Genomic DNA, 16,904 nt, shown 5'->3' with positions numbered 1-16,904 from the left:
TGCCTCCCCACCCAAGCCTTCCTTATTCACCGCAGAATTCCGGCCTCCCCTCCTTGCATCTTTTGTTGGTCCGGATCCGAAGACATTGACCACCTTTTCTTTGCTTGCCCATTTTCCCTTTGCATTTGGAAAAAAGCACTTTCGTTTATTTGGCCTTGTAGCAGGAGACCCCTCCCCTTTGAAAGAGAGTGGCTCTAGTTGACCATGACCTTCCCCGGAGGCTCTATCTGCGATGCTATTGGGAAGCTAGTTTTTGGCGCAGCTTTCTATCACATCTGGTTGGAGAGAAACCTTAGGAGATGGACTTCCAAATCTCGGTCTTTCGACTTGATTTGGAAAGCCATCTCATTTGATGTTTCTGTGAAGCTTGGTTTTCTTCCGCACAAGTCTTTGTTGGATTCTCCCAGGAATAGGCATATTGTTAGCGCCTAGGGTCTTGACGGCTCTATTTTACAGCCCCCCACTTAGTTGGTTTGAGGCTTGTCTTCTTCCCCTCCCCCCTCTCTTTCCCTTTGTATATCCCTCCCCCTTTTCCTCTTTCCCCCGCCCCTCTCGGGCTTTGGTAATACAATTTTTATTCACCAAAAAAAAAAAATAAGTACCACCAATCCACATAACATTACAGAGAAGAAATCTCAAAGCTTTATTACTCAATTTTGTCTGCCTCAATAGGACGAGTTGAGACCTATATATAGAACTTAAAAATAAGACTCCTTTAATAGGAAAACACTGTCCAATTACAACTCAAAAAATGTTAAAAAACATAATCTTAACATAACTAGTACTCCTAAATACTACCTAAAATCTATAAAGAAATGACTTATTCTAATTACAGCAGAAATTCCAAAATAAGAAAAGAAAAAACCTGAATAAATTTGGCTGTAAAGGAAACCCCCGGGTTTGGGTTTTATGACCTTTTACACTTTTAGTGATGACGGCATCCTGCGTCTTTTAATCTATTGGTGCTGGCAAAAGCCAAAGCGCGGAGCCTGCTATGCTCAGTCAAGGAACGAGGAAAAGCAACTCATCCTCATAGAAGATCATGGATAAGGTGCTCTCACTCAGGATGGAGATTATACCATTCATTATTGCCTCTGCCCGAGGTGGATTTGTGAAATGCCATCGGATTCACGACGGTATTCTTCTTGCCCATGAGAGGTCCTCAATGCCCAGTTCCCATGAATGCATTTATACCTACTAATTTCCTTTCTTTTCTTTTCACCTATCCATCTCAATAGCCTTATCTCAGTTATGCTTGTTCTATGCATATATTGTTTCATGATTGGCCCATGTTATGCTTTATGAAGCATGGCTGCTCTTTATAACATCATATAAAATATCCTCGCCAATTTTATTGTCATGCATTGAGCAGATGGCTTTCTTTGCTGGGCCTGTGTTACTAACTTCTGACAAATTTGCTCCCACTTATTATTCTGATCGAGTTACAATCGGAGTGGTACTAGGAATTTTTGGAAACCAATAAATCTAACCTTTAGGCTGTAGAAATAATTTATTGACAGGTTGCAGGGTTCTCGCCGAGAGATTTTGAGATATGGAAGTTTGGGCATTGCTTTCTCTTGTCTCCTTTTCACCGTCACAAATTGGAAGGTATACCTTACTAAACTCAGAAAAATAAACTTTATGGTATACATAAGTTGTATTTGGATCACATCTTGTTGCCATAATCTTTTGGGTGGTTGTATGACAATGAATACAGGAGGAGGAGTTATCTTATGTTATTTTGGGTTTTGTTTTATTATGTAAATCTGGAAATTGATGCCTCTGCAGGCAATGCAATATGCATCTCCAAAGGCTATTATGAATTTATTATTTGGAGTCAGTCGTCCTCCTTTTGAACAGAATGAAGGTACTGGTGTTTGCAATATTACATTGTCTGTTAATGCTGCAGTCTCCAAACTCATTGGGAATTTCCTAATGAAAGTAGTGGCTTGCCTAGTTTTCTTTATTTTCATTAAGTCATACCAAAGGTTAAAGCTTACAAACTTTTGTTCGCTGTTAGGAGAATCACGATCCGGAAGAATTCAACAGTTTATGAACTATATATCAGATGTGGAAGCAAGGTGAATTAAACATTGTTGTTCATGCAATATTCCTGTTTGACTTAGAAGTTTCATAAATTTTTTTTATGTTGATCAGTTTGATTTTAACTCTCATCTGTCACCATTTAAGGGGGACGGCTCCTGACGTGCCAGAATTTCCATCTAAACTTGATTGGCTAAACACGGCTCCGCTCCAATTCCGTCGGGTAAATCCTTCATTTATCGTATCGAGAAATGATTCTGGTTCACTATTATGAATCTACATATGGATGCCTGCAATTCGCCCCTTATTTGTTCAGTCTTCCTTTCATGTTATTATTCCAATTTCCAACTTCTCTATTTTGATCTCTCATGGTTAAAAGAGTTTTTGTATATATCTTGATAAAAAAAGGCCGTACCAAGTGCACAAGTCTCCCACGTTTAGCAGGGTCTGGGGAGGGTCAATTTCCAACCTTTCTATTTTGATCTCTCATGGTTAAAAGAGTTTTTTGTATATATCTTGATATTTATTGAAATTGTTTCACCTTTAGTAGCTTAGGTAATTGGTTTCATGATTCCTCTCTTGCTTTTTCTGCAATATTTTTGTATTTTGACATGAGTTCCTGTGAATGGATATGCTAATCCTTATGTTTACGGTTCTTGATTTCCTATCACAGTGACTGTTGGAAGAATTATACTTCCAGTTAAAATATTATGCATGGTCTTCTCAAGAAAAGTGCTTTCTGTAGTTTTTCCTTTTACCCGGCTTTACCAAGTTATGGATTTCATGTGTCTTTTTTTATTTTTATATCGGCTTCGTATGTGTCGTCCTTCATCATTGTCCAATGTATCAAGAAGTTGGGTTCTCTAAAAACCTTTTGTAACATTGTAAGAAATCCAAATGCTGAAGGTAATATGCTTCATGTGCTTGATGACTTTGATATAGATTCATCTTCTACAGTGATCCATGCAATAGGAAAACAAACCAGAAACATTCATGGAAGAAACCCTAGTTTTTTTTTTTCATGTTGTTACCAACTAGGGTTCCATAGAATAGATATGGCATCTAGGTTGCTGCAAACCACAAAGAGAAAGCCCTAAAGGACTTTCAAAACAGAGAATAATGTAGTAAGGACTGATTAGACTGGCTCTGATACCATGTAACAATTTAAGAACCAGGAAACCAGTACCTACAAGAGCAAGGAGAAAGAAGAAGAGGAAAGAAAGAGAGAAGAAAGAAAACTTGATGGGAGAAAAGAGGGAACCCTAGAGCTCACGGTAGGAGTCGAATAGCCTACCATGAGCCTAAGTCCATATACTTATAACTTAATAAGTTGTAAATTACAAATAAGGACAACTTAACATAATTACAACTAAACCCAACAAATAATAAAGACATAAGAGAAAACCCCCTTCACACACTATTTAACACCTTTAACTCTTGGATTGCATGTCAGAGTTGGGATTAGCTGAATTTCCACGTCATAGTTATCAAGTTGACAAGGCGACCCAAGGCGGTGGCCAGGCTCATAGGCACAGGCGACAAGGCACCCTAGGCATGCATGCTATGTATTGTATATGTATCAATGCAATATCACATAATTATGCTAGTAATTACCTAATATGATAAACCAATGTATAATAAACAAAGTATAGGATATAATATAAGCATATTCATCAAAAAAGAAAGCAATACACTAAGAACATAATTACATAAAATAAAGACAGAAAGAATCACTTTAATATAACACAAGCCAATAAACAGTGAGAAAAAGAATGACTTTAATACAACACAACATTATAAAAATATCAGCCCAAAAAAAAAGTCCGCCCAGGTCACAAGGTGGGCACCTTTCGTTCATCCATAAAGGTGACAGCACGCCTAGGGCACTAAAAAGCGCCTCATTGCCTTGGACGCTTTGGCGACGCCTTGACAACCACATACAAAACAATGAAAACTGTGCAGTATGGCATTATGTGAACCCATTTTACCTAGAACTTATGTCATTCTTCAGAGGATTTTATGATCACTGATAATGGTTGACTGTTGTACTATAGTATGAGCTCATTATGCTCATGTCCCAGTTCTAGAGAGTACATTGGGTCTTATGATTACCTGAACTGATTTCGTCCAAAGATTTCTGGTAGGGACCTGACAAAAAAATTTTGCCAAAACAAGGGTTGCAACTAGGGCCTGTAACCTAACCCACCTTTTTCTTTTTCTTTCTGAGCTTGGGCTGGGATTTTCAGCCTGTGGGTCAGTCAGGGTTGAGAAATTCCAGCCTGTGTTCGGGCTTGCTGGGTTTGGGTTGAGACATTGGGTCAGCCGGTCCTGGTCCAACCCTAACTTGAATTTATTCAAGGTGTACTTCAGTACTTGTATGCATTTATAATAAAAAAAAGGAGCGTACCTAGTGCACGAGGCTCCCGCCACTTCAGGGTCTGGGGAAGGTCATAATGTACGGAGCCTTACCCCCGCTTTGTAGGGAGGCTGTTTCCTGACTCGAACCCGCGACTACTAGGTCTTAATGTACACAACCTTGCCTTATATAGGGATGTTTTTCTTTGAAAAAAAGAAAAAAGATGCACATGGACGTTAACGTATAAGTATCTGGCATTCACAGGTATATCTAGAAGATATTCAACTTGACATGATTGATACAGTACATATTAACATTGATTTAGATATGCAATACACACATTAGAAATAAATAATAGCCACAAAAGAAGAAAGGAAATAAAGAGGGGGGAATAGGGGACTAGCTGATTAGTGTGATTCATATATTTCTTGCATGATTTCCTCTCTGTTTGCTGCTCTTTCTGCTAAGAACATTAGGATGCAATCAGAATTGGGCTTCTCCTTTAATGTTTGGAACCTACTAGTCCACCACTTAAACCCTAACAGAAAACCTATCATTTCAATTGTATTTTTTTTTCCAGAAATATCTTCTTAAACCACTTGGCCAACATCATCCACCAATTTTTTTTTAAAATTTTTTATTGCTGCCTGTTCAATGAAGTTTCAGAAACAGTTAATAGTCCTAATCTCCTTAAATTCTTCATGCCCTAAGATTGTGCAACTGCTGCAACCCTGGAGCCTGCTCCCCTTAGGTTCTATGCCAATATTGATGAGAATGTTGTACCTGACGTTGTCCACAAAGAAGAGACTACTTGAAGTGGCTTCAGTTCTCATTTTCTCAACTTTCTGTTTGCTTGGACAGGATTTGAAAGGAAGGGTTGTTCTACTAGACTTTTGGACCTATTGCTGTATTAATTGTATGCATGTACTGCCGGATCTAGATTTTTTGGAGAAAAAGTATAAGGATAAGCCGGTAAGGTTTACTTCTGTCATTTGAAGTATTTCAATCTCTTTCTTACTCAGTCTTCCTCAAGAAGTGGGCTTCTATTTTGAAAGCTTCAGGTCTTAACTACTTATGCCATTTCTGGAATATCATTTTACCCCATTTTCCTTGAAAAAGGTTTCAGTAATCTTAAGCCATTTCCTCTGCAAAGTCCCATGAAGGCTATCAAACTGAATGCAATGTTAAATGATATCCCAAAAGGGGAAAAAAACAAAAAAGTGGAGAAAATGTTAGGGTCTTTTTGGTATCATTTTTTCATTTTGTTTTTGGCCTATTTAAAAAAAATCATTACTGAAAAGCATTCTGAACAAAAAATAAAAACTGTTTGGTAACTACTAAACACAACAGATTGTAGAATGAAAAAAAAGTTTGGTAACTACCTATGTGTAAATATTTTTTATAACATTTTTGAACAAATGGGCCCAAGTCATGGAAATTCAGCAATGAAATTAGGCTTTTTTTAGAGAAATTGGCCCAAAGCCCATATATATTTTAGTGATAGGTGAAGAAATTCTCCCATCACCCATCTTCTTTCCCAAATCAACTCTAAACCGTAAGGGCTGCTGCAATTCTCCCATCACCCATCTTCTTGCTTATTGCCACATGATTGAGCCAAGTATAATAACTATGTAAAGGGCTGCTGCAACTCTCTCTATCTCTTCTTCAAGCCGAACCAATGAACTCAAAAGGAAGAAGCTACTGAAACCCAATCGAATGAGCCAAAAAAATTTCAAGAACCTGCATGATCCAAACCTCCATTACGAACAAATCCCTTGGAAAATGTGAGCATCACTCCAATAATTGATCGTCCCTGATAAAGGATTGAATAAAAAAGGAGGGGTTTGTCTGGGTTGCGTTTGAATGTGGGAAGATAATGGAGGAGTAATGATGAGAATGGACCTTAATGGGTGGATGGTAATATGTTAAGGCAATGGAAATGGAATGGTGTGGCGGTAATGGTGTGGCTGTTGAAATTAAACTCTAATATTAAGGTACTGGATTGAGAAAGGCAGTTGGGAAATGGCGGCTGAATAATGGGATAATGGTGAAGTGCGATCAAATTCATCTTGGCGCATATGATCCGAACCCCTTTGAACTGAACAGATGACTTTTGAAAGACGAATCTTGATCAAACCCTGATCCTTATTATACCTTACATCGTCGATTTTTGTTTCATTAATGTTGCTTCATCCTCGATGCATTCCCATTCCGTTGCTCGGTAAGCATCTAACCTCGTGTTTTGTACCCCCTACTGCCTTTGGTGAGGCTCGTTGCAGGAAGGAGGAGGAGGAGGAGGGGACTTGCCTTTCTAAAAATAAAAGCAAATGTCTATTTTGCCTCTCATATTTGGGTCTTATGAGCACTTGCTCATTAAACTTCAGCGAAAAAATGAAGGAAAAACGTTTTTGGCCATAATCCATAATAGACTCTTTAGTCTATTATGATTTTGGGGGTGTTTTCATTTATTTTAAATAACAAGAAGTTTCAAAAATCATACAAAACACATGAAAAAATGAAAAACTGTCAGAAAATGAAAATGAAAAAATGATACCAAAAAGACCCTTAGTTACAAGAGTGGCTTTTCTATTCAAGTTAGTGTCAGACTGAATCAGCTGACTTTAAAATTTGACTTGGTTGACCCTATGTGTATGGCTTGGATAATTTCATGCTCTAATTTTTTAATATTGATATGTAGAAAGGGAGAGGGTTCTGATGGTATCCTAAGTCACTCACAGGTAGAGACTAGGATTCCAAATAAAAACCCGAATCGCAGGACTAGGTTGAACTAGAATTAAGAGAAAATGTGTAACTCACAACCTTCTGGTCAGATGGACCAGATATGCTGATCAAAGGGTCTGTTTATGGACAGGAGTATACTCTCAAAATTGGGAGACCATCCAATGGTCGGATGTTGAGTTATGGCCTTGGACAGAAATTAGTAACTAACTAGAATAATGATCCTCTGACCTGAAACTCCTTGCGCAGAACAATAAGTTGAATATGCTATGATCAGAAGTCCAATATGTTGTAGAATCCAGAAATTCCAATTGATTTAGTAACCTGTAATAATAGAAAGTACAGAAGTAGAAAGTGAAGAATATAGCAACAAGTCTGCAATTTACAGAATGACTGAACCAAACCAGGGCTGCAATGACGACTGAACTTGAAGAAGAACTGTAAAGAAGAAAAAGCTATGTTGGTCTCCCACCAACTAGAAGATGGCCTTTCACCAATCTCTACCTTGGAATCCCACCCAGGGCTGCTGTCTTACTCAACATGAATGCCTCTCACACAGTCACACTCACACACATGCACAAAGGAAATTTCTGTAGGCTATAAAATCATTGCCACTATGGAGGCCTCCTCTTTATTTATATAAGTTTAGCACTATTACATAATTATTTAGCACTATTACATAATTAGTAACTCTCTATTGCTAAGGGATAGTTACTAAAATAGAAGATGTAAAGAAAATAGAAACTTCAACATAACAGCTAAGTTGCTAGCTAAGTGAACAGAAATAGAAACTACGATAGAAAGATAGAAGCTATAGGATTGCAATACAAAATAGAAATTATATATCCTAGCCAAAATTCTCCACGCAAGCTGTACTTCTGGTATGTTCTAGAAATCTCCTCCCATACATGGACTAATTATTGGGCCTTTGCCTAGCCCATGAGGACCATGAAACTTGGGCCTATGATGGCTGGTTGTTGTTCCTGCAGAAATATTTCTGCTGGAACCTCTTATCCACATCAATTTCCCACTCTGACAGTGTGGGGGAAATCTCCTACCCTACACCAATCATGGTGCAGCAAATGGTTTTGTCCAGTAGGGGGCCCACATGGTTGGGGAGGAGAGAGACTGTTAGTGTGGGACTGGTTAGGATGTGACTATGTGAGAGGGTGTAGGAAAGTTGTGTGCTACCACTTAGCCTAAAAGCTTGAACTTTTAGGTAAGGGAAACGTAAATGTATACATCAATACTCCCTCACGCACGTGCAGGCCTGTACACACATGGTCCTTGCACGTGACACGCACTCACGTGGAAACACTTCATGTGGCATCAAGGGGAAGAAGTGTCGGGGAACTCTATTGCACTTCCTAGGACTCGAACACTTGACCTCCCCACTCTGATACCATGTGCGCTAATGCTCAGCCTAAAAGATCGAACTGTTAGGTTAGGGCAACATAAATGTATACATAAACACCCCCACACGTGCAGGCCTGTACACACACGGTCCTTGCACATGACATGCACATACGGAAACACTTCACGTGGCACCGAGGGGGAAGAAGTGTTGAGGAACCCGGTTGTACTTCCCAGGAGTCGAACACTTGACCTCCTTGCTCTGATACCATGTGTGCTACCACTTAGCCTAAAAGCTCGAACTATTAGGTAAGGGAAACGTAAATGTATACATCAACAAAAGCATCCTTACACTGTCGATGTGGGGATTTTTGTTCCTATAGGAAATATCTCTCTTTTAAATTTTAATGTGCAACTCCCATCATGTCTAGCATTACCACCCCTAGTCCAGGTGAAGGAGAATGCTGAAAACAGTTGCTTCATGCTGCAGCTAGCAGGGAATCTGTTTGAAATCCTCTATATGAATCATGAATAGGATTAATGTAACCATTAAATTGGGATGAGGTTTGGATAAAGATGATGTGCACAGAAATGTCCTAATGCTGCAGCAGTTTGTTTTCCTTTCCAATCATGAAATGTTATTTGACCGAGTCTGAGTTGACATTGCTAAGTTTACCACTTGTTCTCCCATTTGTAACCATTGCTTATATGTTTGTCTGTGCAGTTCACTGTTGTTGGTGTTCATTCTGCAAAGTTCGATAATGAGAAAGACCTAGAAGCCATTCGTAATGCAGTTCTACGCTATGACATCACTCATCCAGTAAATCAGGCTTTTGGAATTCATATGAGATGACATTTGATCATCTAGGTTTCTTAAGACTATATTTATCATACTACGTGCACTACATGGAGCATTTTTCATTGCTCCTTTTGGAGCACCTGCTTCTACTTGTGCAGTACCCCCTCGATGCAATTTTGCTTAATGCATTTGTTCTGCAGCCAATAGGGGGAAAAAAACTTGCGCCATTGGTTGAAGCATCTCATTTTTTTCTATTTTCAATTATTTATGTTGCATGTTGCTCCTCTGAGCTAGGAAATTTTCTCGGAAATATTTGTCGATTTTCTTTCCTTCACTTGTATGCATCCATGTCCTGACTGTTAAAGCCATTTATGAAAGTTTCAATTTGTAAGCTCCTCTAGTTTTAATTACAAAATGCACCAAGTTTCTCTTGGTTAACCCTGTCTAAATGTCTACATTATTGTAGGTTGTCAATGATGGGGATATGAATCTTTGGCGAGAACTGGGTGTAAATTCATGGCCTACATTTGTTATTGTTAGCCCCAACAGTAAGATACTGGCCCAAATATCTGGTGAAGGCCATCGAAAGGTATTTTTACCGTCCCATATAGTTCTGCCTCAGAGTTTAGTATTTGCATGACCATTTTTTTAATGTATTTTAAGGTATCATCTTTGTATTGTGGGTTTTATTCTCAATAAAATTCACTCATATAATCTCCAAATGCCAGAATATATCCTGAGGGCAGTCCGAACCGTTCTTATTAGTGATTTTATAGTGAGCAAATATGAAAAGATTTGCATGTGAAAACATGTTTGCTATTTATGGTCCAAATGCTCTTGTCCTGAGAATTGGCAAAGAAAATAAATAAATTTCTTTGAAGAAGACCAAGAATATTTTCAACACGCAACTCAGTGTCTCCAAACCTTCTTCTGAAGTTCCAATAAATTGGAGTGGATAATATTGCACATGAACTTTTTTGAGTAAGACAATATTTATTAAAGCTAGGGGAGAAGATGTAGATTCTAGATCCGATTGATCTCTTCTCACTCTTCTCACCTAAAAGTTTACTTTAATACTTTTTCTTTTGACAGAAAGGTAATAATTGTATTGATTATCAAAAAAGCAATCTGTACACTCACTCAGGATGCTGACTGGAGTTTCATATCTGGTTACAAAATCTAAGGCTGCTGGTTAATTTTGCATCACCTTCTTAAAGTTGCATGTAGTGATGCCTTGGTTCAAGAACTCGGTTTCGGTACTGGTTTTGCCCAGCCAAAAAAACAAGTTGGGCCGAGATCTCGGCAAGTTGGTGTATTTTTTTTTTTTTTGAACTCGAAGGCTGGTTTTGGTGGGTTTTAGACCTAGTTTGGGCCTGAAACTTGGTACTCAACCTATTTGAAGCCATTTAAACACAATGACGCTATCAGATTTTGCAAAAACAAAGTCCAAATAGGAATTTCACTTCGGACCCTAGGTTGGTAGGTGACGACATACTAAAATATCCTACTCTATTGATCAAATTACAACCAGCTATCCACCATATCTGGATGGAGAGGAACCTCAGGAGATGGACTTCCAAATCGAGATCTTTTGATGCGATTTGGAAAGCCATCTATTTTGGTGTGTCCTCTAAGCTCAGCTGCATCCGTCATCGTCCCTCCACGGACAACTCCAAGAATAGACACATTTTGGATTTTTGGGGCCTTGATTCTGCCCTTTTGCGGTCAGTCACCTCTGCGTAGGCAGGCTGGCCGCCCCCCTCCCCCCCCTTTTTTGGCTGGCTGTTTGTCGGCCTAGTGGGCTTTTTGTTCGTGCCCCTCTTCCCTCTTTGTATATTGTTCCTTTGTTCTCCTTTCCCTGCCCCCTCCTGGGGTTTGGTAATATATTTAATTACCAAAAAAAAAAAAATTACAACCAAAGACAATAAACAATCAACGGTGTCAAACATACATAAAAATCACTTCCAAACAATTACTATTGATCCTATTGTTTTTCAAATTTTTTTTGCTCAAAAAGTTAAAAAAAATTTTTTTTTGCTGAAAATTTTAAAAAATAATAATAATAGAAAAAAATTTCGGATCCATCAAGTCATAGATCGGCCAAAGGTATGTAACATGTATTAAATTGACATGATTTCACCAAGATTTGGACAAATTTTTTTTGGAAAAAAAAATAGATTTGGGGAAAAAATGGTTTACCTTCAAAATTTCTTCAAATTTGAGATGATTTGTAACAAATCTTGCAAGTTTGATTCAAGTTGGATGCTAATTGATATCTCCAGCAAGTTTTCCGTCAAAACAAGGTGGCAAAAGCTAAAAATCAGCTCACCAGCCCCTTTCCCTGTCGAGTTTCTGGTGAGATCTCGACTGTCTTAGTTGAGAGCTGCCCCTTTTAAACAATGGTTTGGTCCAAATCTCGGTCCAACCGAGATCTCGACTCGACCGAGTACGTGTACTTTTGTATTTCGCCTCCCATCTCGACTTGGTAAATGAAGAAACCGAGTTTTAATCGAGCGAGATCTCGCCGAGTTCTTGAACCATGGGTGATGCAAGAAGATTTGAGAAACCTTCTGACTTTGTGGTTTATGGGCCCTAAATCTGAAAACTTATGGATGGGGTTAGAGAATCAGGTTGGAGGTAGTGAATATATAATATTTTGTAGTCAAGCAAAATTTTATGTGTTGGCAGTAAAGGTAGAAATCAGGTATGCGATAGACGGTTGAAATGGAGAATTTGAGAAAGACAAACCAAAACCTGGTTTTATGAAATTGAAAATCTAATGGAAGCTCATGTATATCAAGTCTGCAAGAAACTGATCTAGATTAAGGAATCAATAAGCATGGTTCAAGAACTCGGTCGAAACTACGAGATATCTTGGTTACCCAAGAAACCGAGATGAAACTTGGTACAAGTCAGGTTTCGACCATATTTCGCACATTTCGGTAGTTTTGACCAGTTTTGACCGTCCTAGTTTCGACCAGTTTCGACTATTCTTGACCAGTTTCAGTAGTTTCGACCAGTTTTGACAGCAGATGATATGTCGAGTTTTGCCCAGAAAATACCAGGTTTCGACCTGATTTCAGTCAAATCCTGGGAAATCTCGGTTTCCTTGTCAATAAGAACGAACTGGAAAGAGCAACGTGAATAGGTAAATGGCAGCAAAATCTTGACTGCAGCCAACAATGAAGTAATTCTTGCAGGACACCAATCATCTTTTCATTCCATAATATATTTATAGACGCCCAGCTATTCCTTCTGTTATGACTGGGGGTGACTCAAATTCGCTTTACGTAATTTTTAATTAACTGAATACTTCTAATATGAGTCCAATACAATTTAGCAGAATCTCTTGAGTCTTGATTGCTTCACCTGTTTCCCAAAGAAACAAATATAAACTTAAGAGACAGACTTTACTTCAAATTAATAATAAAAATTTATTTCCTAAAATAGTTGGGATAAGGCTGTTGTTGTTGTAGACATAGACTGAAATGAAGGGCGTACCCAGTGCATGAGGCCCCTGCCACTGCGGGGTCTGGGGAGGATCATAATGTACGCATCCTTACCCCTGCTTTCGCAAAGAGGCTGTTTCCAGACTCGAACCCATGACCACTTGGTCACAATGGAGCAACCTTACCATTGCACCAAGACCCACCCTCTTGACATAGACTGAAATATCATCAATAAATTGGCTATAGCTTCTCCAGTATAGCTTAGGTCACAGGATCTTTCTTGGGAAAGATAATTGAATAAGCTTTCAAACAGAACTAAAATCATGCTAAATGGTTAGATCTTGACTTACAAAAATATCCCTGAAAAGTGATGGAAACAATAGCCCATGTAATGACTTAAAATTCCAAAAGAAATCAGCCATGTTGTTCCATGCATGCAGGATCCCTCCTCAACTGAATATGGACGTCCCAAAGAAGAAATATTGTTCTTTAAGTTTGAGATGCTCCTGCATCATTTTGTTAGGGGGGGCGTGCATTCCATCTCTTATCATTTTTTCTAGGGTAAATTACAGATCACCCCCTGGTTTTCAATCGAAACTCAGATCACCCCCTGGTTTTTGAAAAAACTCAAATGTCCCCCTCTACGGTAACGGTGTTAGTCTGCTGTTAGTTATTGATGTGAAAGGACTATTTTACCCTTGTGCTAAAACATTAGAATTAAATTTACAATATTACCCTTCCTTCATCTTCAACATTGGTCAAGGGTAGTTTAGGGATTTAAATTTATTTAGCTGGCTGACATCATCACTTAACAGCATAAAACTAACATTAGGGACTAATTTGTCATTTTGGGGTCTAAACTAGGGGGGTGATTTGAAAATTTTCAAAAACCAGGGGGTGATCTGAGTTTCAATTGAAAACCAGGGGGTTTTCTGTAATTTACCCTTTTTCCTATGATTATTTCAAGTGATATGTGGTTTTCTTGGCTGCATAAGTGTGTATGCTTTTGGTTTTAGTTTCCCAATGGCACTTGTGCATATTATTGCTTATTAATTTGGTAGTATTTGTTGCTATTTTGTTATGTACATTATGGTTCTAAACTTTTTGTTTACTTGGAAGAAAGTTAAAAAAAACTTAAAAATCTTGTACTTTTCAGGATCTTGATGATTTAGTGGAGGCAGCTCTTCTGTTTTATGGTGAAAAGAAGATCTTAGACAACACCCCTATTCCTCTGTCTTTGGAGAAGGATAATGATCCCCGTCTTTTGACTTCACCTTTGAAGTTTCCAGGGAAGCTAGCAGTTGATGTCGTCAACAACAGGCTGTTTATTTCGGATAGTAACCATAATCGCATTGTGAGTTTGTTCACTAACCTCAAGTTGAATACAATGTTTACCCTATCTTGAAAATTAAACACAGATTCTAGTTTGCATAAATTCAATCTAAACCTAGTCAAATTTCTGACATTTTTTACTATTAATTTCTGATCTTGTTTTGGAAATAGTAGTCTCCATACATAAACTGATAAACGCCTACATAAATGCCTCTATACTGGTCAAATTTCTTTCATTCTTTCAGAACTCACTATTAAATTTGTGATATTTTTTGGAAATAATAGTCTCTATACATATACACTTACACAAATACACACACACACACACACACATATATATATATTTCTCTGCATGTATTCACCCTGCAACAAGTCAACAACAAGATAGCCTTATCCCAACTAAATTTGGTCAGCCACATGGATCCTTGCTCTTCAATCAGCTCTATTCGAAGTCATACATGATATAAGGCTTCCAATGGTTATTTTAGGCCTGCCCTTGGCTCTTTTAGTTCCTTCAATCTAAATCAAATTACTCCTCCATACTTGAGCATCCCAAGGCCTACGTTGAACATGGTCATGCCACCTCAAGCAACTCTCTTGTAGCTTATCATAAATCGGAGCCACTCCTAACTCAGCTCTAATATGGTCCTTTCTTACTTATCCTTCCTAGTTTTGTCACACATCCATCTCAACATCCTCATCTCTGCTACAATTATTTTATCTATATGATGCTTCTTAACTACCCAACATTCCACACCATACATCATAGCGTATGACAGTCCTATAAAAATTTCCTTGAAGCTTTAAAGGAATACGCCGATCACACAACACTCCAGACGTACCTCTCCACTTCATCCTTCATATTTTAATTCTTTGGGCAACATCATCCTCTATATCACCTTCTTTATTTACGATTGAGCTCACATATCTAAAAATAATCACTTGTGGAATCTCCCTCTCATCAATAGTCATCACCTCATTAACCATCCTAGTGTGGCTGAAGTTACACACCATATATTCCGTCTTTGATCTACTATTCTACTTATCTTTAGGCCTTTTGATTTCAAAGTTGATCTCGATAACTCCAACTTGGGGTCAATCCCTGCGTTTGTCTCATCCATCAAAACAATATCATTAGCAAAACGCATACACCAAGGAACCTCATCTTGTATGCCTCTGGTTAAATCATTCATGAAAAGCACAAACAAATAAGGGCTTAAGGCTGATCCTTGGTGTAACCCAATTGTAATTGGGAATTCACTACCTTGACCCCCCCTCCCCACAGTTCTTACGCTAGTCTTCACTCCATCATATATATCTTTAAGTATGTCCACATATTTACGTGACACCCTTTTCCTCTCTAGTATATGCTAGATTAACTCTCTTGGAACTCTATCGTAGGCTTTTTCTAGGTCAATAAAGATCATATGGAGATCCCTCTTGCCCTTCTATATATTTCCATGAGTCTCCTAAATAAGAAGATAGCTTCCATCATGGATCTGCCTAGCATAAAACCAAATTAGTGTTAAGAGTACTTAGTTTCAGGGTTATATTTGTACTTAGACACTTATGTATTTTATGTGCTATTTGTATTAGGCTAAGGGCCTGAGTGTAATTAGATATTCTTCTCAATATAAGGCTGTTTGTCTCAAGTTGAGTAACATAACAGATTACACCAAATCGTGTTTGAACTTTGCCTCCCTTGGAGCTTTTCTCCTATCTTCTCTTTCTCCTCTAAAACCTAACATGGTATCAGAGCACTTTCTTCCTGGAGTTTGAAGGTTGTGTGGAAGGCTGGAGTGAGCTGCAATCTCCTTGTTCTTGCTGGTTTGCGAAGGAAACCTTGGGGTATCTTCACCAAGCTTCTCCTTCCTTGTTTGACAACCAAATAGGGAGCAACCAGATGCTGTAGCATCGTTTGGAAGTCTTCTTCCTTATCATTTGATCCTCTCAAGTCTGCTGGTAGCATCGAGGAGAGAATCTGAATTTCGGCCAGGCAGTTTTTCTCCCGGTTCGCCAGCGATCTCTTGGAGTGATCCAGCTCTTAGTGTGAGCTTTGTTTGCTGCTTTCTTTGGGCCATACAGCATCGTTTTTGGGTAAGAAAGACTTACCCTTGTTGCTCCGCTGCTTGTTTCTTTCGTTTGGGTTTTACAAGCCTTTTTTCAGATTTTTCTGGTCTCTGTTTTTGCTGCTTTTACTGCTGTGTTCAAGGAGCAGATGGTGTGGTTGAAATCTGTTGTTTGGACTTATTAAGCATTTGATTTGAGTTAAATATGGGTGACAAAAATGAGGAAACAGCCGTGCCTTTGTCTGTAGACCCACTTGCTGCATCATCCTCTGTCCCTTCATATGAGAACACCAATGTGCAGCTTCCCATTGTCAAGTTGGACAATACCAATTACCTAGATTGGTCTCGATCCATGAAACTGATCCTTAGGTGTAAGGGAAAGATGGGGTACATAAATGGCAGCATCAAGGCACCTCTTCCTACCGTGCAAGGGTATTCCAAATGGGACATTGAGAACTCACTGGTGATGGCTTGGCTTCTTTTCTCAATGAAGCCTGAGATTGGACGGAGGTTTATGGGTAAAGAGACTGCCAAAGATATTTGGAATAGTGTAGCCCGTATCTTTGATCGTGTTGGAGACTGTACAATGGTGTACCAACTTCTCCAACAGATTGTTAGCCTACGTCAGGGTGATAGAAGCATCTCTGACTACTATTGTCTTGTTGTGGGCCTGTGGGAGGAGTATGATCACTATAGAGATCTTCAGTTGTGTCCTGATGATGAAGTCAAGGTACACAGGTTGTTTGAGAAGGAGAGGGTGCTAT

At 38.7% G+C, this 16,904-nt stretch overlaps 1 protein-coding gene across 2 annotated transcripts in view; it reads left to right on the top strand.

Annotated features, from left to right (window-relative positions):
• The window catches only part of LOC122638323 (protein SUPPRESSOR OF QUENCHING 1, chloroplastic), a 63,737-nt gene that overhangs the window by 14,305 nt on the left and 32,528 nt on the right, over nt 1–16,904 (top strand). For both annotated transcript variants that reach the window (XM_043831230.1, XM_043831229.1), the window contains exons 9-16: nt 1,521–1,608; nt 1,789–1,867; nt 2,021–2,081; nt 2,191–2,266; nt 5,261–5,371; nt 9,216–9,311; nt 9,757–9,879; nt 13,896–14,093. In XM_043831230.1, the coding sequence (XP_043687165.1) occupies nt 1,521–1,608; nt 1,789–1,867; nt 2,021–2,081; nt 2,191–2,266; nt 5,261–5,371; nt 9,216–9,311; nt 9,757–9,879; nt 13,896–14,093 (832 nt within the window). The remainder of the gene's footprint in view (nt 1–1,520; nt 1,609–1,788; nt 1,868–2,020; nt 2,082–2,190; nt 2,267–5,260; nt 5,372–9,215; nt 9,312–9,756; nt 9,880–13,895; nt 14,094–16,904) is intronic.

The sequence above is a fragment of the Telopea speciosissima genome, chromosome 8 (assembly GCF_018873765.1).
Source record: "Telopea speciosissima isolate NSW1024214 ecotype Mountain lineage chromosome 8, Tspe_v1, whole genome shotgun sequence".
NCBI classification, from domain to species: Eukaryota; Viridiplantae; Streptophyta; class Magnoliopsida; order Proteales; family Proteaceae; genus Telopea; species Telopea speciosissima.
Note: the sequence above shows the minus strand (reverse complement) of the source record. Positions and strands in the feature narration are given on the sequence as shown.